Below are 26,938 nucleotides of genomic sequence, written 5' to 3' on the forward strand. Positions count from 1 at the left end.
TGTAATTACTGTTTATTTTTTTATTTATTTCTGCGAGATCATGCATTTTTTGAGATGTAGTTTCGCTACTTTTTATATTTGGTTGTAGGTGGTTGTCGCTTAGTGAAACCTTCCTTTTCATGCGAAATTCCATATTTTTGGATTTAACGAAGACTTTATTAGTATTTATGGTTAGCCACTCTTTTCCAGGACCATGTCTCCGCAAATCTAAGGAATATAAATTCCATTCTACTCTCTTTTCAATTATCACAATTCATAACTCCTACAAATACGTCTTTCAACCGTTTCTCCATTTTTCCCACAACGCTCAATTTTCTTCACCATCACATCACCTTTACCGTCACCCTCGTGTCATCACCACCGCATTTGTTACCGAAAATGTTATCTGTGTTATTACCGTGTTGTACAACAACAACAACGACGACGACGACGACGACGATATAAATATATCTCAAAGTCTTTCCAGAAACGCTCATTTTCTTCACCGCCACGTCACCATCACCCCCCACTGCCACGTCATCACCACCGTCGTTGTCGCGGGAAATATTAACTGATTTGTTACCGTATTGTACAACAACAACAACGACGACGATATAAATTCAGATATCTCGTAAAAATCTCAAAGTCTTTCCCAAAACCTTCATTTTTCTTCACCGCCACGTCACCGTCGCCGCATTTGTTACCGTGTTGTAGTAAAACAACAACAACGGCGATATAAATATAATTCAGTTTCATAAGAATCTCAATTTCTCAAATTCTTTCCAAAACGCTCTATTTTCTTCACCGCCACGTCACCGTCATTGTTACCGGAAATGTTAAACTGATTTGTTACCGTGTTGTACAACAACGATATAAATTCAGATTCACCGCCACGTCACCGTCAGCGCATTTGTTACCGTGTTGTTATAGCAACAACAACGACGACGATATAAATATAATTCAGATTCACTGCCACGTCACAGTCACGGCCATTACGTCATGTTAACTGATTTGTTACCGTGTTGTACAACAACAACTGCGATTAGTACTACTACTACTAACGCTAGTACTAGTGGTGGTACTGGTATTACTAAATCTGTTTTGGTGATTCTTTAAGAGTCAACTTCCGATAGCGCTATTCGTATCGTTTTCGTGTTTCGTGCTTTATAGAGCGAGTGAAAGTATCGGTTTCAGGCTCCCAAGCGGTTTCACTTCACGTGCTTCGTTTTATCTACCTGATGATAATGTGAACGCTAATTCATCGGTGAGGATCGATAACTCTTTTTCTTATTTTCAATTTTCTATTCTGTTACTTTGTGGTTATATTTTTGAAATTTAGAAGAAAAAATAAAAATGAAGGACTCTTTTGAAGTTGAAATTTCAAGTTTCTAGGCTATAATTGAAAATCTAGATGTTCAGGAAATATGTTGCAATTTCTCTCGTGTGAAATTGATAGAAAAATACATTTAGATGATTCTTTCTCATTTTTTACTTTTCTTCTCTGTTCGTTTATGGTTACATTTTTTAAAATTTAGGAAAAAATGAAGAACTCTTTTGAAGTTGAAATTTTGAAGTTTCTAGTGATATAACTAATTTATGTGTCACTTTTCGTTTTGCTAGAGTCAATTTGACTAATTTTTGAAGTAAAATTGAATTATATCAACTTAATATTTTAAAATGGCTTAATGCATATGCAGCCCCCTAAACTTGCCTCTTTTTTTCATTTTGGCACCTCAACTAAGTGTTGTTCCTATGGAACCCCTGAACTCGTCCCCAAATGTGTTTTATCAAACCCCTAAATTTGATTTTTGTTAGAAGCAGAAATTAAATTGGAGAAATGAAGGTGGAGTAATATTTTAGACATGTGGTAAGTTATTCTTTAGGTCATGGATGTGTCGCTTTCTGCTGGTTCTGCTCTTTCACTGCGGGCTTAATTAAGAGCTACTCTTTTTTTTCCTCTCAATTAATTGTTGCTAATCTTAGCTAAAAGATAGCATAATTAAATTAGAATATATATTAGCATATTGCTACAATGAAGATGGAATACTATGTACGTCGGATTGCATTTAATAGACACACTTGAGGACGAGTTCAGGGGTTCAATAGGAACAACACTTAGTTGAGGTGCCAAAATAAAAAAAAAAAAAAGGGCAAGTTTAGGGGGGCGCATATGCGTTAAGCCTTTTAAAATTAAAATTAGATTTCAGAAACTATAGGAAAAGTATTATTTATTGCAATTCTGTCTCATGTCAGTTGATAAAAAAAAAATACATAATAAAGTATTGATCAAAGTTTACATAGTTTGAATCTCGAAGAGTAAAAATTGACACATAAACTGGGTCCGGAGAGAGTAATTCTTTTGTGTTATTTTAAGATTGATACAAAGTTGGTTGATTGGTTATTTTAAGAGAAAATTGAATATTTTCTTGATTTTTTTTTTGTAGGAGTAGTTTTATAAATTTTTTGTTCAAGCTGTAGAATTAACTAAATCATCAATATGAAGATCTACTCTGTATACTAACAAAATGGTGATATGAGAACTACTAATTGTACTTGTTTGCACAGTGAGATTCAAAAAGCTTGGAGGGCTTACTATTTATATTTATTATCTTGTGATAATCTTATAATCTTATACGTCTCTCTTTTATTGCGACTTTTCATATGCTATTTAAATATTTTTAATTGTTAATATTGTGACCAATTTATGTAGTTTTTCAAAATATATAAGATCTTTAAAAAGCTTAAAGCTCCGTGTTAAGAAATTTGATCTGAAATCCTTATAAAGCACATAAACGTAAATCGAGGGAAGTATATTCGTAAAAAACATTAGTAGAAATCAAAATGGATAAAGAAATAAGATATTTACAGGATAATCACTTTATCTTTGCTTTTCTGTAGGATAGTGAGGAGTACAGGCTTGAGAAAGTGTTGAAGAATGCTGCTATGGAGGATAAAACAGTGATCTTAACAACTTTGAATGAAGCATGGGCTGCTCCTAATTCAGTTGTTGATCTGTTTCTTGAAAGTTTTAGGATTGGAGATCACACTCGTCGACTTTTGAATCATTTAGTGATTGTTGCTCTTGACGAGAAAGCATTCTCCAGGTGTTTGGCTTTACATACTCATTGCTATGCACTAGTGACTCAAGGGGCTGATTTTTCAAAGGAAGCTTATTTCATGTTCCCTGGCTACTTGAAGATGATGTGGAGAAGGATTGACTTTTTGAGGGTAGTGCTTGAAATGGGATACAACTTTGTCTTCACGGTATACTTCTGTGCTCATATTAGTTTTCTTTATTTTTTGTAGATTTGAATTACACTAGCAAATATTTCAATTCATTGTTCTTAATTAAAATTTTGGCTGTCTAACATGTTCTTTGTCTCAAATTGAGTTGTTCCACTTGTTTCTTGGTAATGAAGCAAGACAGGAAAATAAAGACTTCCAGATCTTGATTAGGCTTTTAATTTCTGGCTTTTGTTTCTGATTTACTTTTACTTGCATCTGATGAAACTTGAAAGGTGAAAATGTAGTCTTATTGGGAACATGATCTGATAAGATTCAAGGCTTTTGTCAGTTTTCCTTATAAATCGTTCTTTCTGATTACTATTAACTGAGGCCAGTATCCTATGTGTTTTAGATTGTGGACAGAGTTCTTTTTAGGGTCTCATTTTCACCTGAAGCCAGATGTCTAGCACATTTGAATGTTGCTAAAGTGTGAATCGGCATATATGAATCAAGCACGCCTACAAAATTTCTAAGCGGACGTGTAGCTGCTAATGTAGTATTTATGCTAAGTTCATATTGTCTTGTTATACCTTTCCTTTTAAGTTCTTTTTGATCATCTCTCATTCTGGTTAACCAAATTTGGTAGAACAGTGGCATGAATTCTGCAGTACATACCACTTGACATACGCTGTACATTCTCACCTTTTGCATTAATGGTAATGTCTTGTTGAAGAATAATTTTTGCTTCTTGAATAATTCTGCCTATCGGGACTTCAATATATTGAATGATTTCTGATGCTATGAACGATTTCTGATGCTATGTAGCTTCGTAAATGTATTACATTGTGTATCTGACTGGCAAACATGTTCCATAATTAACATTTTAGTTGTTTCCATCTGCTAGGATGCTGATATCATGTGGTTTAGAGATCCATTTCCTCACTTTTACAAGGATGCAGACTTTCAGATAGCATGTGATCATTTCTCAGGTGAACCGGATGATGTGGGGAATAAACCTAATGGTGGTTTCAATCACGTGAGGTCGAATAACAGATCAATTGAATTTTACAAGTACTGGTATTCGTCAAGAGACAAGTATCCAGGTTTGCATGATCAAGACGTTCTTAATAATATCAAGAACGATTCTTTCATAAGGGATATTGATCTCAAAATGAGATTCTTGGACACAGCATACTTTGGTGGATTTTGTGAACCTAGCAAAAATCTGAGTGAAGTATGTACAATGCATGCTAATTGTTGTTATGGGATGGAAAGCAAACTTCATGATCTTAGAATCCTTCTTCAAGACTGGAAAAACTTCTTGTCATTGCCACCAGCACAGAAGATATCATCGGAGTTATCATGGCGAGTTCCTCAAAACTGCAGGTAAGATTTCCATTTATCATGATTTTCAAGATTTGTGTCCCTAAAATCCTATTTGAAATTAATATATTGACACCTACCTGTTATATATTCAAACACGTAGCATCATGATTAATTCAAACTTGGCATGTTACTTTAAAAATAACTGATTATTAGTGTTGTAACACAAACATAAACCTACTTTTTCTTGTTTAACATATTTACTCCTCAGCGTCGCATAGTCTGGCCCCTTCATTAACCTCCCTTGGGTCCTCGTCATGCTAAAACATGTATCTGCATACACGTGTGTTAGCTCGTTCAAAATTTCTAATAGTAGTTGTCAAAGGGGGTGTAGTCCTTTTGTTCTGTAGTGTAAGATGGTTACAAACGTTATAGTTAATATTTTTATGTTTTGACATACTTTTCATTTGTTTTGGCAGTCTTGATTCTCTCCGCCACTATGCTCCGCCACCAGTGAATAATATGGAACAGTTGAATGGACATAGAAGATAGGTCGAAATTTTGTAATTTTAGTTGCTGTTGTTGTTTCAGAAATTAGAAGTAATTGAAAGGTAAAGAATTTTTTTCCTTTTTCATATCAGCATCTTACTAATGAAAGTTATGTTTCAGGTTAATACAAAAAGATGGCGAAATCTAATAATTGCTCAAACTAATTACGGTAAATTCTGTAAAACGTATCATTGCATTTTTCCTTATGTAGAAGACTCTTCTAATGTTAGGAAGAGAGTACAAAAACACTTGTTAATCCATATGGGGATACAGATAAAGAGAAAGTGCAGAAGCCTCGGATATTAAAGTAGTACTGTTAGAAGATTAAGGATATATTTGTAGTAGTGGTTGCTCCTAACTGTTAAGTCATTAACACTTCCTAATGCCACCCGTTGCATCCACCTTCAGGACGATATAGCCATAAAGATGCATATCACAGAGGGGAAAAGTTAGATCACTAAAGTAGTTCTCTTACTGACGAACTGTAGTATTATTTTACTCAAAAAGGAAAATGTATGACCACCTATGAAATTATTACAGCATCCGTAGTTTTAGAAGTAGCTCTAAGCAGATCATTGCTAAAAAGAGAACTGGGAATTCTTGCTAAACAAGTGCTATAATTGTATTATATTGATTATTCAACATCAGAGCAAACATGATCTAATGTTAATTTCGATTTAAATGTCAGCTCCAGTATTTGCATATTGTTCTTAGTTCTTACACATTTTGGGCTGGTGTTTAACATGGGAGTTCCAATATCATTATAAATACTTTGTCAAGAAAGTAAGCAAACTTCTAATCCAGAACTCAAGTCAAATTCATAACATATGGATAAGAAGCTAAGAACATGAAACTCCAAAACATACAAGATTCTGCGAGAAAAGGAAAAAAAAAAAAAAAAACAAAGAGAGAGACAATGCCCCTAGATGTAAACGTACTTAAATTACTATTTACAGAATATACAAGATCTGCTTGAATTGGAGGATTCAATTTGGGTTCTACTAGTACAGATAAAGAACAAATGCTTAGAGGGTGTTTATACAACATTACTGATTAAACTCGAGCTACACTACTACTAATGCGGTGTGATACAAGCAATGAAACTGGTTGAAGAAAACTATTCTTACAGGCACCAGCCCTCGGTTGATATTTTTCTACATTTCTTTCCTCAAGGACACGCAGGAATGACAGAATGATGGCATATTTTCACAGATACGCCAGTCAGTCTACCCCGTTTCTGTGTCAGAATCCAAGTTCTTTCGGCTTTGAAGAAGGCCTTCGTCCCATACCTCAATACTCCTACAGAACATAAGAATTATGTTAATAACATAAAAAGAGAAAAAGTACTTGTGTAAGCATCACAGAAGCAGGTTATCAATAGCGAAAAGCGCAAAAAAAAAGCTCTAAGATCCATTTGAGCTTTAAGAGCAAAGCGCATATAAAGTGTGGGCTTTAATGAAGAAGGTGCAAATGGAGATAGTCCAAGACTAATAATTATACGCATGAATAACAAATTATATGTACAAGAAAATTGAAATTTTTATGATAAAATGAAATATCAACTGTTTAGTGTAGTCTCTTCAAGAGAAACTCATTGGCAAGAAAAACATGTCTCAGAGCCTTGATGACGACAATGAAGCGCACACTAAGTGACTCAAAGACATTTTGAGCCTCACTTCGGGGCTTAGCCCAGAAATTAGGAAGATCACAGCTTCGTCAAGGAGTTGAAGGCAAATAGAAACATGCATCAAAATTCAGCTAGCACTACAGGTCAAAAAAAAAAAAAAAAAAAAAAAAAAAAATGTACAATCAACTTGGTTTTTCTGGTGCCAAGGGTCTGTGCATATAGGTACTATCTATTAGAAAAGTAGCCCGTGTTAGTCCATTCACTAGCTCCACCTAATCCACAGCCATTGTACATCAATATTGAGTGTCTAAGCATGCACTATTGCCAATTGTAACTAACTAGTCCATGTAAAAGTTAGATGCAGAATGAAACGTGCATCACACTCCATCCAAAGTAAATAAATAACACATAACGTAGCACATTCGGCACAGACAGGAGTTGAAGGAATGAAGGATGAAACAAATTTCTGCAATCCTCTGGTATTACCATGAACCTCTTCACCTTATATCCTAGGTTTTTAATTGGAAGAACTATGGAGCCTTAACTATGTTTTCATAAGGACAGACGTACAGCAGATATTTAAGTCATATGCAAGGCTAGGAACTTCAAACAGATATATAAATTAAGATGGTAAATCACACATTGCTTGCCCATTCATCATTTTTGGCAATGTCACCTATTTCAAGTATGAAACAAATACTATTTCAGCATTAAGCAAACTTTAAATTCCAGTTCCGCACTTGTATTTAAGGTGTAATTATGATACCCGAATTAGAGAAGTCGAGAAATGAACACACATACCTCGTTCCATCAATGTTGATACAAAGAAATTGGCCATGGCGCAGTCCATCTTTAAAGTGTCCAAAGAAAATATCACCAAGCTTTGAATAGAAACGGCCTTCTCCATTAGCCTTTCCCTTCCAAAAGTTCACAAACCATCGATCCCCAGTATGAAAGTAAAACCATCCCTATAATAGTTAAAGACTGTTAGTTGTTTAGACAATGACAGCTAGGATGATCTGAACTTTCTCCTGAGAAAGTAAACTTTGTGAAACCTGTTTGTCAAGTGATATCCATACACCAGTGGCATCTAGAAATTTTAATTTGAAAATCACTAAATAAACCATCATAGTCCGAAACGCATAGGAGCCGTCACTAGCATAAGAACAGTCGTAGGAGACACAAAGGAGTTTGCCCTTAATGGTCGACCAAAAAATTGAATTATGGAGAATCATTTTAGAAAGTAAGGGTTCTAGGACAAGAATGTAAGAGTGAATACACGTACTGCAAGCTTAGTCAGCAGAAGAACGAAGTTGAGGTGAGAGAAACTAGACGGGATTAAGGTGTCAAGATGCAAAAAGTTTAGACATCTAGGTTTGCAAGAGAATGGAATGATAGACGAAGATGCCATTACTCGTCAGCTGTGGCAGATCTTCCTTATATGATATAAGGAAAATTATACAGATGATTCAGTATCTATTTTCGAAGCTTTAGAATCCTTGTAGGAAGAAACAAGGATGCAATAAAGCAGTCTTGTGTTTGTAAAATGACACCCATCACTGACTTTCTGCTGAAGTTTATACTGCTTGCTACCCTTTTCAAAAACAATATGGAGCTGGGCAATGAGGGAGAAGAGTGATACTCCCTCCTGTACAAAATTGTTGTCCACTTCTCAATTTTCAAGAACCAACTTGACCAATTCTCATGATGAAACCAAACATGGATGAACTGGTCACTTGAAACTTATATATAGATACAAAAAGGCCACACGAAAGATGCCACAAATTCAAAGTATTTCTCCAAAATACTCAGAATTCTTGAAAACAATTTTTATCAGTTCAACTCAATTAAATAATTTGGATTGTGACTGGTGTTTCTTTTGATGAAGTAAAAAAATATTGGACTAATCCCATATACAACCAGTATGCAAAAAGTGGAGAATGTCAAAAAGATCCTTCAAAAAAGGCACCCAGTCGCCCAAACTAAAATCTCGTAGGCAAAAAGTTTACCAAAATCCAACATGGTTGTCTAAATGCACAAACAAATTTTCACATGCTTAAAAGCTTTCGGGTTCTTTTTCTTCCATAGCCCACGTGAGTGCCAAGGAAGCAGCTTTGCTTGCTGGTTGGTATATTTAGAAAAGGTGTTGCACTTGCATCCATGATGTGTTGAAATATTATAACTTTCCAAAACATCAGGAAATATAGAACGAGAAGCCAACAGTGTGCAGCAGAAGTGCACCCACAATAGTTTTTGTATAGTATCTGAAAAGCACTTGAGGATTATTAGTACCTTTCCATGCATGAGATCATCTCTCCATGAACCCCGATAAATGTCACCATTATTGAAGTAAAATGTACCCAACCCTGACTTCTTTCCGTAGCGCCACATTCCATCGTATTTGCTTCCATCTCCAAGAGACAGGCAGCCCTATAGAATTCAAAATTCACTTCATCCGGATAAACACAGGAAAAAAAATATACTCATCATCCCAAAATTGAGCGGCAGGGTTCGGAGCACTAGGGCCAATGCATCCCATTTACAGTGTGAATTCAGAAATTAATTTCTTGATTTTTTTGAAATAAAAACCTACGTACTGCGGAAGTACTAGAAAATGTAATATTCTAAGTTAAAATATCCAAAAAGATATTTAATAAAACTTTGGTAAAAGAAAAAGTTGTGTTGCACTCCAAGTAGTTAACAGTTTCTTCTTTTTGGGACTGAGCCAAATATTACTAAAAAAAAAGTAACCCAGAAAACAGGTCTTCTGAGTCTGTATAGCAACATCAAAGTACCTTTCCTTCTGGAAGTCCTCCTTCAATGCGACCTCTGTATATACCTCCCCTGTATTTCATTTCAACTACAGGAATCCACCTCTTTTTGGAATCCCGTTCAGCTTCCTGAGTATGATGATAGCATAACTTAAAACCTAACAGTAGATAATAAATATTTAACTTTCAAATCAAAACTCTCCCATATAATTTCTCCCTTGTCAAATAACCAACCAAGACACTCAGATGTCTAGCTTCCTCTAACAAGGTTAAATTTGAGGAGGGAGGACGAAATGGCTCTGGTGCCATGTCCTACAGCTTCAACTATGGAAAAGCACCAAAACACAAATTCAAATCTGCTCAGTGAAATCATGGAACCACACCTTTAATTTTCTTCAAATAGTATTCATCATTTCTAATTCATAGGGTATCTGTTGCACATAGATCAGTAAGATAAGTGAAACAGATCCAACAATTCCACCAGCTAATTTAACACTCCATAAAGCCGAAGTTAACAAATTTAAAGAAACTGAAGCAATTGATTATAAACTATAATGTAGAAAAAAGTTTGTGCAGTTACCAACTGAACTCTTTTCTAAACTTATAATTATCTAAAAGTAGTAAGTTTTTATGACAAGATTAAATTTGATTATGTCCAGCACTAAAATTAGGCTATTTACCAGCATAGAGGCTGCCCGAGAAGAGAGAACTCCTTTCCTTTTTGGAACACTGGCATAGGAGAAGTTAGAGTTGTAAACATCTGAAATAATTTCGCTGCATTCTCCATCCACTGCATTCTGGGATAGACTTGAAATATCTCTAGGCTGTGCACTTCTACTTTCTTCAGATTTCCTCCCTGAATTTCTCGAGTTTGAGGAACCTGGACTAGTTTTTAACTGTTCTTTATGCTTTACACCAACTGGAAGTTTGTACGTGCTGGTATTGTCAACCATGTTTTTGTCTTCCAAGTTCTCGGTCCCTTCTGTAGCTAAGTCTTCTGAAGTGTCATTTCCTGGCCCCAGATTCCATCTTGTGAGAAGCTCTCTTTTGAAAACAAGAGGTGCTGCAAAATCCAACCCGATCAGGATTTCACTATTCCATTATAGGCTCATATTTCTGATATGCTTATCTAATAAAATTTGTTATCCACTTCAATCTTATTATTGAAATTGATGAATAGCCTTAATTACATTCATGTCAAGATACTACTGCATGAAAAACTGAGTCAACCTAAAACAAAAATAATTATGTACCTTCAGTAGCAACGTCAGAATTTGACAGTTCAATCTTCCTTTCATCAGAGACATCATTATAATCTCTGCAAAGCAACAAAATTTCTGTATGTAAGAGCATAATAAGTCGTCCGAGAATGATTTCAGCAAAGGTGAACTTAGATGGTTTTAAAAGAATAGAGGAAGACCTCAAAAAGGATGTGTCTTCATTATTGGTAGGAAATAATGCCTGCAGTTCCCCAGAATAGATGGACATATCCTCAGGTGCATTATCCATAGAAACAAATTCTGCCATATCAGTAATTTCTGGAGTCTCATCGATTTCACTTTCTTTGGCAGTTTGAAGTGGTGGATCTGGCTTCTTAAGGATATTAAAAATGAACGGAATATGTTGCGCTAGTCTAGACAATAAACTACTTTTCTGGGATGGTTCCTGTCTAGCGTACCTAAGAGTCATAAGTACTCAAGAATTAGGATTTTAGATAGTTGTACAGATCCAGTAAAAGAACAGGTTGAACTCTTTAGCAAACCATTGATATAACATCCGCAGTGAATAATGTGGCAGCAAATAAAGGAACCAGATGGAAAGAAAAAGACAGTATACAGGCAGCCGCAACAACATTCCCAACATAGTCCCACAAGTGGGGTCTGGGAGGGTGACGTCTACGCAGACTTTACAGTATACAGGCAAACAGACGAAAATAAAAGGCAAGAGGATACAATTCCAGTATCTGATATCAACCAATAGCAGGCACTAGACATTCACGTATTAGTCACTAAAGCACATTAAACAATGAAAGACTTCCTTTCAATAAAGGAATTTGCGCCTAGCTGAAAAAATCCATATATATGTTCTCCTTTAATCAGTTGATCATATTCTATAATAAGCAAGGCAAGCTTAATAGATATTTGAGTCAAGTTAGGATATCTTGTTCTAAGAATTACAGTATCAGCGAGCATTTGTAATTGAATAAAAGACTGTATATTAAACTTATCAATAACACAAGAATACTGAATCCTTGGTATCATTCAGTTAAAAAAAAGATACTGCATCGTAAAAGACATTATCACTATTTCTTATCATTTTCTAGTTAGAGTCTTAATATTTATTTAGAGCTAGAATACTAGTGGTTTCAAAAGTTCTAGCTAGCTCCCTGTATCATAAATAGGACTCTTATGCAAAGAAAATTTCCTTGAGAAAAATAATAGAAAAGATATATTTATTGGACAGGAATAGGGATGTGATGAAGTGAGGCAGGGGACAGAGGATCAGGTGGCGTTTGTTTTAGAAACAATTAAAAAGAATTTGAAAATACTTTTTACTGGAAACTTTTTTTCAACCAAAACACCAAGGAAGAATCAGAGCCGCAATATAAATATATATGTTACATATGGCGTGTTCTTAAAACCAATTTGCGGTAAGATGGACAACGCCAGACAGCTCAAAAGATCCAGCAGCCTATTGCAAGGATCAGAGCATCAAATAGGGTTAGAGGCACAGAGGAGGACTACTCATTTATATATTTTTCATATAAAAAGGAATTAGATGTTTTAAAGATACAGCATTATCCTTAGCTTTGTAAGATTCTTGGAGTAGTAGGACTTTTGTAAATGACTTTGACAATGTACAGGGATTTTACAGACTCCTACTTGTCTGAAGAAACGAGTCCACATAACACGTGAACACTTGCGGTGCCAACTTGGTGCTGTAGTTTTGTCACTTTACCAATCGAAAAGGAAAAATTCTATAACCCTGATGGTCCAATAAACAATATAAAAGAGTTCCTACACTTCTATTGATTTAAAGATCCTACTTCCTCTGGTACTAATAGCGGAAGAGGAAGACCTAGTAACATACAGCTGAGATGGAGTATCATGAAGTTTTTCTGATTTTCATGTATTTAGAACCACAATAATGATCAACTAATAAAGTCGTGGAGTGTGGACAGATCCAAAAAAGACTCAAAGATCCTTGACAATAAGAATGAGCAATTTAGAGATTAATGGAAGCAATCTTATGGTTCCTCTTGTACATGATATACTACTCTGGCCTGAGAACTCTCCACTTCTCTAACCGCACGTGTTAAATCTACCATGTGCCAAAAGACCAGATATACCCTTTATTCCCAAGGAAACTTTAGTATCTACTCTCACAGGTCACAGCTCACACCATCAGTTTGATTAACAGTGATGGGTTTACAACATTCTTCTGATATTTCAAAATATAATGCATAAGTAGCTGATGATAACATCCTCTCTAACTGGAACTAAGAGGACCTCCATGCAGCTTGAAAACTACCAAGGTCTCTAGCCCAATAAGTCACTCCAGATATCTCTTCTATAGTTATCTCTCTGAATAGTACCATTTTTAATGATGTCAACAACATGTGTAGTAAACTGCCATTGATATCTTAAAACAGCTTTCCTATTTTGTCTCGTTGATAAGTTACTCGTCTTAACCATTTGTACAAAACAATTACAGCTCAGTCCACAATCGCTGTCATCATCCCACCACCCACGCATCCTGGGTGATTGCCCATAGCCTAAAATGAGGATATCAGTTCATAAAATGCTCATTCATCAAGTGCCGGAAGCAAAAGTACATAAGGATCTATTTCTAGAGTAGAAAGTCCTAGACAAGATAGATCTTAAAATACAACTATAACTACTCCAACAAAAGGATGAAGATAGAATTTGGCTCAGTATTTGTTAAGATGACTTACCCACATGTAACTAAAGTAGTAACTATTAAACTTGGCTCCATATTGGGTTCCTGGACAATGGAAATCACGATGTCTCCATTACATCCAGTAGTTTGCCGAAATGTGTGCAAGATGCTACCCACATCACTGGAATTTACAACACCTGAACTTGCAATAATGCATATAACCACACCATTTGACCCCTGATGAAGAACATAAGACAAAAAAATGAAAGCCTCATAATGGAGGTCAAAAGACTGCAAGGTCGAGAGAGAGAAATCATAATAGCTTACAAAAAATACCTTCAATAAAACTTGTGAAAAATGAGAAATTTAAAAGGATATAAGAAACTTGACTGAAGTCATAAGTTGGAAGCTGGAATTATTAGCTGTCAAGTATGTAGATGGGGAATGAAAGCATATAATCTTAACACAGTAATTGAATTACTCCTGACCTTTACTCCTGAGCCAAGGAATGGGCAGTCATAGACAGCTCGCAGAATCGAAGTTTCGATATTGTAGCCAGCACCAAAACCGGTCTTTGCCTCTTTGTAGCTTTCAAGAATCTGAAATAATCACTTTAGCCTTCAGTTTGAGTAGACAAAAAACTATAGAAAATGTATAAAGTTCCGTAACAGAATCTACAAAATTCATTTGGTTTTAATGCACCAAGACCTAGGGATCCAATTTAAAGAACTTTTGGATTGAATGATCCTTTTTTAAAATATAAAGTAAATTGCTTCAACAGAACTAATTTCTTTTTCTGCTCACCAATAAGATTTAATTAAATCTGTCTGGATATAAGGTGAATGAATTTAATCTCTGTTCCTTCTCCTCCATCTTGGTCTCCTTTTCTTCAGTTTTTTCTTCCTTCCTTTCCATTCTTCCAAAAACTTTCATCAAAACTCCCATTCTGGTCCCTAAATTTAAGTGACTCCTTTTTAAGAATTAACAGAAGGTACAATTTTCAACTATACAAAAGTTGAATGACAACCAAAAATATTTCGATCTGCAAGTTGCCAAAAATATGAAAATTGTAGTGGCCTCTAGAGAGGCGAAATTTACTATAATTTGTACATAATCACGATTTCCAAGGATAAGAACTTATTGTACCTATCATGCACTACTAGAAGTAATACAATAAAAAAAAAAAAATCTATTTTATCAGCAATAGAACTTAACTATGTAAAATAAGACTGTATGGTTCTTACTTTTATTAGCTCTTGACCACTCAGTTCTTTGGTACCACAATCTGTACCATCTAGAAGCTTAATGTGGTCCTCCTGTTATTGTTGCAAGTTTACAAACAGATAGATATTAGATAAATACATCAATCAAAAATTGTATAAAGACTAAGAAAACACAATTCAGAAAGCAGTAAGAAAAAAGAAAATAAAAGGAGAGGAAAAAGAACTTATGAGACTTATCGAAGGAAAAAACAACTTACAGACATAAGAATTGAAATGGCATTAACAGCCATCAGAACAGCATTATATGAAGTTTTCAAAGCTTCATCGAGAGTTAAAAGATCTTTTTTGAGGAGAACATCAGTGTCAATAACTGCAAGCCCAAATAAACAAACATCATGATTTTGGAACTCAGGCAGAGTTGCTAACAAACTCCCTTTTTTTCTTAATAAAATTTAGTAATTGTTTGGGCACAAAAACACCCGTATACAAGAAGTATACCAAAAAATAGAAAACCTAAAAAAAGAAATGATTCTCTAAGAACGACACCCAATCTTCAAAAACGTCAACATCATGCATTCAGGAATTAAAGGTCACTTCCAGAATAGCTGAACTATTAATAGCAAAGCTGATAATTCCCACAAATAATCAATTAAACTGATATCAGTGTCACTTGTAGCCATCCAAAGCTTTCACAGCATGTAATGGAAGTAATGATGTATGTGCTCATTAAGACTTCTAATGGATGAGTTTGTAGTAAAAGAACAGTGTAGAAGCAAGGACCTCCTATGCTATTAGCATCATCAACTTGGTATGAACTGTAAGATAAGTAATATGCAAAGTTCAACTGACCTATACAAACAGTTGCATGCTTTTGAAGTTTGTCAATCAAATCTGTGACCTGTAAGTAGGTTGAACCATCAAAAACATTGGTCGGAGACAGGGTTAGTAATATTGTGAAAATGGTTGTAAAAAATTAAAGAAAAATTAAAGAAAAACAAATTCCAAAAACAAAATCTTTAATAGTCCCTATGTAACCTCAACATAAATAAACCCCGATTTTTGAACTCTTTAAAATGTCCTCCATTGTCCATTAAAGATAAAAGATAGAAGTAAAATGAAATAAATAGGCCTAAAACCCATTTTTCGGTCTTACCCTTCTTTATCTTTATTGTGAATCAGTAGGTCTACCTTGAAAACTATTATTGACAAAAGATGGCACGTCTCTGATATTCTTGATCTTTGTTTTAATACGAAAATGAGAAAGCACTGATCAGTTCTCCGCATTAGATAACATCAAGAAAAAAAATAGAATCAGCTACTCTTCATGAAGTCACTATAGCAAGTTCTATTCACCACCAGAGGACTTCAACCTGGGGTTTCCTTAATTAACTCTTTCAAATTATGTTATATAAACCTATTAACTCTTTTTTTTTGGGGGGTTAGTTATGGACTTTTTTTATTTTATTCCTTCAATTATTTATTTTTTGGCAGCACGAAGTCCCAGGTTGCTTAGAATTAGGATTTAGAATCTTGACGTCCTAGAAAACTAGGTGCTATAACCCTGTTATACATGAACCTTTTATAAGTAATCACATCTTTGCTTTGGCTACGGACTTGTCAAAACATGGGATACCTGCCACCCCCTTACAGCAACAGATACCAGGTAACTCTGTCCACCAAGGCTAGAACAGATGGGAAAAAATCTAAGTTACTCGGACTCGGGTGCCGGTGTCCGATACGGGTGCGGATCTAGATGTCGGATCCTTCATGATCTAAATTTTAAGATTCGGGGATACGGATCCAGTTATAGACAAGGGTGCGGGGATTCGGCTAAAAAAATTCAAATACATAAAAATAGAGTTATAAAACCTAAATTATGGAATATTATGTGGAAAACATGAGGAAAAAATATTGATCAAGAGGAGAATCCCCAAAGGAGATAAAAGAAAACAGAGTCACATAGAAATTTTTATATACAAGGTATTCCATTTTCTTCAATTTCACCTTAGCTTTAGTTTTGATTAACGAAATCATTGAAATCTGTCTAGAATTTCTACATCAATTTTGGTCAAAGTATCCAAAATCGGTTGACCAGATCGGGTATGGATCCCACACCTATGTCTTGTTGACACGGGTGCGGCACCGAAAGTGAAGAGTCCGAGTAACATAGGAAAAAATCACCGAGTGTTTTTGTCTCTATTGGGATTTGAACCAGAGACCTCATGGTTCCAACCCACTTCATTGACCACTAGGCCACACCCTTGAGTGCGCAATCATAGAAAACAGCAGTCAGGAATCGAACCGAGTATTTCTTACTTTCCTGTATAAGCTTAACAATTGATTGAAGTATCTTCTCTTCATCTAGAACATGCTTAAATTTAGTCTTATCAAAGCACAGAGAGGTGAATTGGTTGATCCAATAACTCTATATCCTTAGATGCTCTTACCTAGCTATACCACCACCATATCATATCTGACCTACAATATGGTACACCATGTTTATGGCTTCAATTTGTTATGCATGACCAAATTAAATAACCACCATCCCTGCAGGTTTATCAATGTTTTGACCGGTATGACATATACAACATGTGCATCTCTCCTGTCTTCATTACTTTAAAGTAGAACACAACAAATTGCCTAGTCCATACAACATTGTCAAATGGCTTGTATTCTTTCCAACCAATATTCCTTCATGAATCAATTTTTTTGTTTGTCTTTTGTCGACTAATATCCTTCCCTAAAAGATTTATTCAGCAGCATGATTTCCCAAAAGAAAAGTACAATACCTCATCATAGCGCCTTCGTCCTTCAAAGCTAAAAGGTTTCAGGATGATGCCAATGGCTAGTCCATTACTGGACTTTATTCTCCTTATAATATCAAGTGCTGGGACATGATCGGTACCATAAGCTGCACTAGCCACCTAAAGAAGCAACAAGGAAAACAACATTTTCGGAAACAAAAACATACAATTAAAGCAACTGAAATTGAGATGGTCATAAAGAAAATGCTTCTTTTATAAGTACTTTTGCACCTTTATCAAAATATTACAAATTAATGAAAAACATACAGTATTGTGGTGAGTGAGACTAGATGGTATGCTACTCATAGAATTAAAACAGAATGGTTGATGGAGAAGTACTACCGGGGTGCTTTGTGATAGAAGGCTGCCTAATAAAAGGTAAGTTCCACAGAACGGTTATAAGACCGACGATGTTATATGGTAGCGAATGTTGGGCCGCTAAAGTCCAACATATCCACAAGATGAGTGTCACAAAGATGCGGACACTAAGATGGATGTGGGGTCATATAATATAAGAGAGAAATTAAAAATGACCACATTCACCATGCAAGTAGCATGCATTAAGGATAAAACGAGAGTAGGTCGTTTGAGATGGTTTAGTCATGTCCTGTGTCTCCCTATAGACGTGCCAGTCCGTAGGGGTGGTACATGGTGAGTGAAGGTGTTAAAAAGAAGACGGAGTAAACCTAAAATCACATGAAAGAAAGTTGTCTCGAAAGACATACAATTTCTTGGAATTATGTAGACTTAGCTAAAGATAGGGCACAATGGAAGAAAAAGATCCATATAGGTGATATCTACTAGTTGGGAATAGGTGTGTCTTGTTAGTACGTTGAATGTGAACCTATTAATTTTCTAGGAATATTTTGCATTTATTATATTATAGATTTATATGCCAGTAAGAATATACAGAACTTTTAATATAACTATTGTTATTATTACAATTACTTATATATATATTTAACTTATTTTTCAAAACTTATTTTTCACTTCTATTTTTCTTTGGTATGATGATGACATTCGTTGAGCTTAAATGGAGAAACAAGGTCAGTGAGAATTCATATAGCAAACACCAATTAAGATTGATGCATAGTTGTTGTAATGAAAAAAGTTACGGTCCAGCAATAGAATTTTCTTCATGTTATGATTCAGAAGCAATATCTTAGAAGCAAAACCATGACTAATGTTTTCGTTAGAACCATGACTAATGATTTAGAAGCAAAACCATGACTAATGTTTTCGTTAGATTCACATGAGCTAGTATCTTTAGACAATCATCACTGGTAATAAAAGGAGATCTTAGGCATAAGAGTTGAGGAATGTACAAACAAGTATAACTGCTTTGGAACATGAATTTATTGCTGATGGAACTTCCACAATTCTTGAAGAAACACCTGCAAAAGAAGACGTTATGAGAAAAGCTCAAGTTCATAACAGATGGAATGGGAAGAGGCAGCAACGAATAAGATTGACAGACCGGAAGTTGGACAATCTAAGAGCTTGCCTCATCTTAAAAGGTATCAAGAAGTTTAAAGCTGCATAAGGATCTCTTGTCGGGAAGAATCTAAGCATCCAACCCACCACCTTAAGGCATTGGGTGGAATTGCTCAAGATGTTTATGAACTTCTTTGAGATATAATTATGAAGGAAGAAACCGGTAGCAACTTATACTTTTCTTCTCATTATGTGCTAGAAAACAACCACCTAATCCCCCATCAACTTCCTTACCAAGAAGATTGAAGATACATACTATTTTGAGCAAGAAGATGAAAGAGGGAGAACAAAAAGGAAAAAAGTCAAAATAAAACATTTCACCTTCTGTAGGCAATTTCTCTTGTAATAGCACCTTCTCTGAGTCTTTCACGAGAATATTCCTGCACATACCATCACAAGAACATAGGCAACATTTTCAGAAATTAAAGAAGCATGATTACGTTTCACACAAGTAGCTTTGACAAAGCATTACATTCTAGGAAACAATGAAGCCCAAAGGCAGATAATTGAAGCATCAAAAAGTTAAGAATCCTCTAAATTCATTTTTTTTAAAGAAATAAGTTGATAAATCAAATCATTCCAACATTTAATTTACAGTTCCTTATTCTAAGTTCCCCTTCCCCACTTGCTTAATAGCTTCATAGTAAGCTTTAAAAAGCTTTCATCAAACGTCTAAACTGAACTTTTTTCCTCGCTCCTCATTCAACGGAGACTCCTAAGAGTTCTCAAATTCTCAAGACTTTCCACTTATCCACATATTAGCTGCCGTTGAAGCTTCAATAATATTAATCATCAGTATTTCCAAATAACAATCAAATTAATAACCTGTTTGGACAAGCTTCTAGGAAACCGAAGGTGTTTTTTTTTAAGTGCTTATTGTAGAAAGTTGAGGTCTTTGGCCAGGCTTTAAGGAAAAAAGCGAGTGATTTTCAGCTAGCAAAAGTTGCATTTTAGAAGCTGTTAAAAGTAGTTTTTCTCTAAAGCACTTTTGAAACGTTAATCGAGCACAAATTGCTACTGTAATATTGGTTAAAGTACTTTTCAAATTGATTAGTCAATCACGTAATAAACCCAATACCCGGTCAAATATGTGTCAAATGACCCTCGGCTCAAGTAAAGCATAACAAAATCAAATATGGAAGGAAATACAGTAGTGAAGCAGCCATGCTGAATCTAATGGAGAAGAGAAGACTAGCAACCACAAATGATACGATAGTAAAATCGAAGAATAAAATAGGTAACAATAAAATCGAAGATTAAAACATCTCAACTTTCTAAAATAACCATTTCTTTTAGAAATGAGCATTTTTGGCTTCCTAAAAGCTTGTATAGGGTTTATTATGTTAATAGCAGTTTGTGTTTGGCTAAGCAATTTAAAAGCACTTTTATCAATATTAGAGTAGCAATTTGTGCTTCCTCAAAGTTCCAAAAGTGTTTCGGGAGAAAAACAACTTTTTTCAGATTCTCTTCACCGGCTTTGAGATTTTGGTATGATTTCTCAATTGATTTTTTCATTTGATACGTATTTGACTGTCATTCTTCGATTTTATTATTACATGTTGTTTACTTTGCCTCAATTATATTATTACCTGTTGTTTCCTTTGCTTCGATTTTATTGACCTGTTGTTTCCTTTGCTTCGATTTTATTGTTACCTGTTGTTTACTTTGCTTCGATTTATTGCATTATTTGTTGTTGCTACTGCTCTATTCTCTATTATTATTTTGTTTACTTTGCTTCAATTATTGCATTATTTGTTGTTTCGTTTTTGTTGCTATTGTTCCATTCTCTATTATTATTTTGATTTTTTCATTTGATATGTATTTGACTGTTATTGTTCGGTTTTATTATTACCTGTTTGATATGCTTTCAGGAAAAAAGTAGGATGCACTTTTGGATCTTTCGCCGAGCACAAATTGCTTCTCTAATATTGCTAAAACCGTTACAATAACATAATAAACCCTCTACATAAATCAAATATGTATCAAATGAAAAAAATCAATTCAGAAAGCACAAATTGCTGCTCTAAAGTCTAAATATTGCTAAAAGTACTTTTCAAATTGATTAACCAAACACAAACTGCTATAACATAATAAACCTTATGCCAATTCAAATGAAAACATATATATCAATCGAGAAATCATACCAAAATCTCAAAGCCGATGAAAGTGAAGGTGAAGCCAAACAGAACTCAAGCAAAGCATCTTTTCTACTTCCAATTCCAAATACCTCAACAAACTCATTCTCTTCCCATACATTATTCAAACTTTCATTCCCTTCACAATCATTACTACTATCTTTATTGTTGAAATTCGAGTTGTTTTCCACTCGCAAGGGATTAGGGTTGCAATTCACGCGAGTTCTAATTCGCTGGTGTGAGAAGGAGTGTGAATTGAACGCGCACAGTGAGGCGCGTGAGAATGTGGAGAGTTTTAGTGGAATTGGAAGGAGAAGATCCATAGCAACGCTTTCTCATGAAATGGTAAAAGATGTAAGAAAATGATAAATATAGTCACTTAATGTTTGAGGATAGTTACAAAATAGTCCCTTAAGTATGCATTTAACAGTTTTAGTCCTTTAAATTTGTCAAAAGTTAACATTTTCAGTCTCCGTAAAATATTACCGAACTATGTTGGGATAATAAATAAATCTTCCCCAACGTTTGACCAAAATCAACTCTGCCGAACGCTGCGGGGTCTATTACCCGGGACATTTTTTCAAGAAGAAAGCTCTTTTTTGACGTGGCAGAGAGCGTGAATACACCTTGATGCCGGCGCAACAGAAAATCTCATCCGACTTTGTTTTGGACGCCAACTAAGCTGCCACATATGATGCCAAGTAGATAAAATTTGAACTCCCTCATTTTTAGGCTACTTCATCTTCATCTTCACCCTATTTAATATCCATCCCCATTTTTTGTTGTCAAAATAATATCCATTATAAACGAAAATCTCAATCAAGAAAATCCGCATATGATTCCGAACAACTTGTTAAAGAACAACTTTCCACCATAAACGAAAATCAAGAAAAAAAATGAAAAATCAAGAAAGAAAAAGGAAAAATACGGAAAAAAAAATAAGGATGAAAAATCTAATCTTGTTAAAGAAAATCGATTGGAAGTTGCTTGTTTGGGTTGCTACTTGTTGCTTGGTTGGAGTTATTTAAGCACTAATTCTTTGAGTTGATTTGGGGAGAAAATTAAACTCCATTGCTTAAGAATTTGGAGAAAGCTATGAAGAACACTAAATGGGTTCTCTAAATTCTAAATTATCTTAGGAGGGCAGACTTTGCCTTGAGACATTTTTTTTTTTTTTTTTTAACTTTTCAAGGCACACTTTTAGTTAAGGCATACTTTTGGTTATGCCTTAATTAAAAGTATACCCCATAAGGCATAGTTTTAAGGAAAAATTTTGCCCACAAGGCAAAACTAAATTATGTTCGAGGAAAGTTATCCCTCCGGCATAACTTTAGTTTTTCATAAGGAAGTTATCTTAGAGGTGCGACTTTGCCTTGAGAAATTTTTTTTTTTTTTTTTTTTTTTTTAACTTTTAAAGGCACACTTTTAGTTAAGGCATACTTTGGTATGCCTTAAATCTTTTATGTGAGAAAAAATTTTACCCCATAAGGCAAAACTAAATTATGCCTTGAGAAAGTTATGCCCCTCACCATAACTTTAGTTTTCATAACGCGTTACTTGAGGGGGCGACTTTGCCTTGAGAATTTTTTTTTTTTTTTTTTTTTTTTAACTTTTAAAGGCACACTTTTAGTTAAGGCATACTTTTGGTTATGCCTTAATTGCCTTAATTAAAAGTATGCCCCATAAGGCATAGTTCCTTAAGAAAAAAATTTGCCCCATAAGGCAAAACTAAATTATGCCTTGAGGAAAAGTTATGCCCCTAAGCAATAACTTTAGAGCTTAGACTTTGCCTTGAGAATTTTTTTTTTTTTTTTTTTTTTTTTTAAAGGCACACTTTTAGTTAAGGCATACTTTTGGTTATGCCTTAATTAAAAGTATGCCCCATAAGGCATAGTTCCTTAAGAAAAATTTTACCCCATAAGGCAAAACTAAATTATGCCTTGAGGGAAAAGCGCTCCGCATAACTTTAGTTTTTCCTTAAGGAAGTTATGCGGAGGGGGCGTACTTTGCCTTGAGAATTTTTTTTTTTTTTTTTTTTAAACTTTTAAAGGCACACTTTTAGTTAAGGCATACTTTTGGTTATGCCTTAATTGCCTTAATTAAAAGTATGCCCCATAAGGCATAGTTCCTTAAAAAAAATTTTACCCCATAAGGCAAAACTAAATTATACCTTGAGGAAAAGTTATGCCCCCCTCCGCATAACTTTAGTTTTCCTTAAGGAAGTTATGCGGAGAAGATTTTGCCTTGAGACATTTTTTTTTTTTTTTTTTAAGGCATACTTTTGGTTATGCCTTAATTAAAAGTCTGCCCCATAAGGCATAATTCCTTAAGGAAAAGTTTTGCCCCATAAGGCAAAACTAAATTAAAAGCATAACTTTAGTTTTTCATAAGGAAGTTATCTTGGGGCAGACTTTGCCTTGAGACTTTTTTTTTTTTTTTTAAACTTTTCAAGTCACACTTTTAGTTAAGGCATACTTTTAGTTAAGGCATACTTTTGGTTATGCCTTAATTAAAAGTCTGCCCCATAAGGCATAGTTCCTTAAGGAAAAGTTTTGCTCCATAAGGCATAACTAAACTATGTCTTGAGGAAAAGTTATGCCCCTCCGCATAACTTTAGTTTTTTCCATGAGTTATGCCGGAGGGGGCAGACACTCCCTCCATACCGCCTTGCGAAATTATTTCTTTATTTTATGCTTGAGCGGGGTTCGAACCCAAAACCTCGTATCCAAGCTAAGGGCAAAACTTAAAGACCACAAATACGAAGGGCAAAATTTAAAGACCGCAAATATGAGGCAAAATTTTACCCCAAAGAAGGGCAATTAAAATTTTAATTGCCCATTGTTAATCAAATTAATGGATGAACTTTGTTCTATTTGGTGTTAGGAAGCTTCCTTTCACATTTGGGTTTGTTTGGATTAGATTTGAGCAAGTTGGTGTGATTTTTTTTTTCAACTCCTAGTGAAGATGATGATGATGATGATGATAATGTTGATGAAGATGAAGGAGAATTGGAAGTATGGGTTTTCGGATCCTTAATAAAAAATGGAGTATGAAAAATTGAGAGATTTTTTTTTTTGAAGAAGAGTAGATGGATGGAGGAAGGGGGAAATTAATAAAAAATGGGGCAAAATTAAACACGTGGCACGTGGGCGTGCGCGTGTGGACAACCGCCATTTAATATTTGGGGGTTGGCGGTGGGATCGCCACATCGGCAAAAAGGGCCATTTTCATCAAAAAATTTGTCGGGGGTAATAGGACCCCCGCAAAGGTTCGGTGTGTAGTTGGCATTTTGGTAAAACGTTGGGGGTATTTTGACTATTATCTCAACTATGTTCGTTAGATTTTAAGAAAAACAATGAAAAAAAGAATTAGCAGGAACTCACATTTAGAGGTATAATTTTTATAGTTTCTGTTATTTTTATTTATTTCTAGAGTTCGGTGCAGATTTTTGAGGTGTAATTTCTGTGATTTTTTATATATTTTTAGTGTCTAGTGTAATTTTTTGTATTGCATATTTGAGGATGTAATAGGACTTTCTTGGTGTTTATGATTAAATCTTTTTTATACAGTTTTTGTCAAATCTTAACTAGCATAAATTGTCAAACATTTGATCGATACTAAAAGTATTAACTTTTGACAAATTTAAAGTACTAAAGAAAAGGTGGAGCCAAGGAGTGTGAATTGAACGCTCACAGTGAGGCGCGTGAGAGTGTGGAGAGTTTTAGTGGAATTTGGAAGGAGAAGATCCATAGCAGTTGCAGAGAGGAAGGAGAAATTCGTCGCTCTATAAAAGTAGTGGTAAAAAATCTAGAGAAAAATGACAAAAATAGTCCTTTTATGTTTGATGATAGTTACAAAATAGCTTCTTTATGTATTCATTGGATAGTTTTGGTCCTTCAATTTTGTCAAAAGTTAACATTTTTAGTCCTCATCAAATATTAACCGATTTGTCGCTTAAATCTGACGAGGTCTATGAAAAAAGAAAATTAAAAACTCACATTTTGTAGGTGCAATTTTTATGGTTTCTACTATTTTTACTTCAGTTTTAAAGTCTCATGTGTAGCTTTTTGAGGCGTAATTTATGATTTTCTTTATATTTTTTTAGTGTGTAATGTAATTTTTTGTGTTTCTACTATTTTTTATTTACTTTTAGTATCTGATGTAGTTTTTTGAGGTGTAATTTTTTTTTTATACATCTTTTTAGCGTCTAGTGATTTTTTTCTTGGTGTTTATTGTTATATTTTTTTTCATGCTTTAGTAAATCTAACGAATATAAATTGTTAAATATTGAGCGGACTCTAAAATATTAACTTGTGGTAAATGTGGAAAGTTTCATTGAAACCGGAAGGAGGAGGTCCATGGTAGTAGCAGAGAGAGATTGGAAGGAAGAAATTTGCAACACTATTCTTATGAAATGAAAGGTGGTGGTAAAAAATCTAGGTACAAATGCGAAGGAGGTCCCTAAACTATTAACAAACGCAATTTTGTCCCTTGATTCTATTTTTCACAACCATTTGGGCCCATTTGGCCATGGATAATTTTTCACTTTTTGCAGTAATCATGTTTGGACATAGAATTCTTACAATTTTTCGAAATTCCACTTATTAAAGTTGAATTCCAGAATTCGAAAAACTCCAAATACTTGTTTTCACATATTTCACGTCAAATCACTCACAAAAATTTAATATTTTTACAAGTTGTTTTCATGTCCAAACACCGCTCTAATTTCAAATACAATTTTTTAAACTTTTTTCCAAATACTAGTAATATATTTTATTCAAATTTTACATTTTTATATCCAATGAATGAAATGGATGAGTTGTCATATAATGAGATATTATGAGTGAAATGAAAATTGATGAATACATTAATTTCGTGATGAAAAGAATATAAACTAAATTGAGGTGAAAAGAATGAGATATAAATAGTGAAATGGAGGTACATGAGTGAAATAGAAGGGAGGTATTTTCACTAGGTAAATGAGTGAAACAAAATGAAAGTATCACTAGCAAAATGAAATGAATAAATCATCAAAGTCGAGACATACGTGTCAAACCGAACTTCACGACAAATTAGATGCTGCTAATTCCATTAGGGGTCATTTGGTACACGGTATAAGGTGGGATATCATCACTAATTTTGAGATTAATTTTGTACCATGTTTGAAAGAAGGTATAATTGATAGAAGGTATAAATTTATCTTGGGATTAATTTATACCTTCTTTCAGTCCGCGTACCAAACAACCCCTTATTATTTATTATTTATTTGTGTTTCGTAATTAAAACTATTAGTGATAATCAGAGACCCCGAATGTTGTATTTATTTATAAATAAGATTAGAAATTACAACAAATATTTCCCTGAAAATCATAATGTGGAGCATATATGTCCCGAGCATATATTTGCTACCCATGTTATGTGTAAGCACTCCAAGAGAACGACACAACAAGTTGTTAATAGATTACAATTTCCAATTGCTATATTTTGGTTTCCACCTGATGTTCGGTACCTGCTTTGGGGTTTGGGTCGTTGAGAAAATGATTAAGTAAAAAAAAAAAAGTTCTTTCTAACAACTTATTAAGCTGTTAGATGAGATAGTCACGCACTTCAATATGTTAACAGAGCAGACAAATGTCCTGAAATTGCATCTCACCAGGACGCCCCATTATCAAAAACAAATCTCACTATGCTCTTTCTAACATATTGTAAAGCTTTGAGATGAGATGATCACACATTTTAACCTCGACCAATCCGAGTTTGTATTGTATAAGACCCATTAAAGAAGAAATCGCTCTCTATTAGAATTTTTCCATTTCTAGGTCCTAAACCAGAAGATTAAGGACGGATATATTTTATTTATCCCGCCACAATCCTCGATGATGATTGACCAATACTCGTCAATTCATTT

General features: G+C 34.5%; 2 protein-coding genes across 3 annotated transcripts; one reads left to right on the top strand and one right to left on the bottom strand.

Annotated features, from left to right (window-relative positions):
* The first annotated feature begins 978 nt into the window (after positions 1-978).
* Positions 979-5,158, top strand: LOC132034740 (uncharacterized protein At4g15970-like). The gene is made up of 5 exons (XM_059425104.1): positions 979-992; positions 1,099-1,243; positions 2,878-3,243; positions 4,109-4,590; positions 5,007-5,158. The coding sequence occupies exons 1-5, from the start codon at positions 979-981 to the stop codon at positions 5,077-5,079; spliced, it is 1,080 nt and encodes a 359-aa protein (XP_059281087.1). The 3' UTR covers positions 5,080-5,158.
* Positions 5,159-6,229: 1,071 nt separating this feature from the next.
* Positions 6,230-21,377, bottom strand: LOC132032904 (protein ACCUMULATION AND REPLICATION OF CHLOROPLASTS 3, chloroplastic). 2 transcript variants are annotated; one of them, XM_059422699.1, is made up of 16 exons: positions 21,040-21,377; positions 19,217-19,275; positions 18,731-18,795; positions 17,387-17,521; positions 15,447-15,495; positions 14,855-14,967; positions 14,619-14,690; positions 13,863-13,973; positions 13,430-13,611; positions 10,895-11,152; positions 10,728-10,792; positions 10,155-10,537; positions 9,499-9,603; positions 8,996-9,133; positions 7,505-7,671; positions 6,230-6,375 (listed from the first exon to the last, which is right to left on the bottom strand). In XM_059422699.1, the coding sequence occupies exons 1-16, from the start codon at positions 21,351-21,353 to the stop codon at positions 6,303-6,305; spliced, it is 2,289 nt and encodes a 762-aa protein (XP_059278682.1). In that variant the 5' UTR covers positions 21,354-21,377; the 3' UTR covers positions 6,230-6,302. The 2 variants fall into 2 exon arrangements, 1 of the variants encoding a protein (XP_059278682.1); XR_009408621.1 differs by lacking the exons at positions 6,230-6,375; positions 7,505-7,671 and having other exon boundaries at positions 9,499-9,632.
* Positions 21,378-26,938: the final 5,561 nt, after the last annotated feature.

This window comes from Lycium ferocissimum, chromosome 10 (assembly GCF_029784015.1).
Source record: "Lycium ferocissimum isolate CSIRO_LF1 chromosome 10, AGI_CSIRO_Lferr_CH_V1, whole genome shotgun sequence".
Lineage (NCBI taxonomy): Eukaryota > Viridiplantae > Streptophyta > Magnoliopsida > Solanales > Solanaceae > Lycium > Lycium ferocissimum.

Coding starts and splice junctions, on each gene's coding strand:
- LOC132032904 (XM_059422699.1), bottom strand. CDS start 21,353: ATGGATCTTCTCCTTCCAATTCCACTAAAACTCTCCACATTCTCACGC. Junction 9,134..9,498: donor GAGGACTTCCAGAAGGAAAG/GTACTTTGATGT, acceptor TGAATTCTATAG/GGCTGCCTGTCTCTTGGAGA. Junction 7,672..8,995: donor ATGATCTCATGCATGGAAAG/GTACTAATAATC, acceptor TAACTATTATAG/GGATGGTTTTACTTTCATAC.
- LOC132034740 (XM_059425104.1), top strand. Junction 1,244..2,877: donor ATGTGAACGCTAATTCATCG/GTGAGGATCGAT, acceptor GCTTTTCTGTAG/GATAGTGAGGAGTACAGGCT. Junction 3,244..4,108: donor GATACAACTTTGTCTTCACG/GTATACTTCTGT, acceptor TCCATCTGCTAG/GATGCTGATATCATGTGGTT.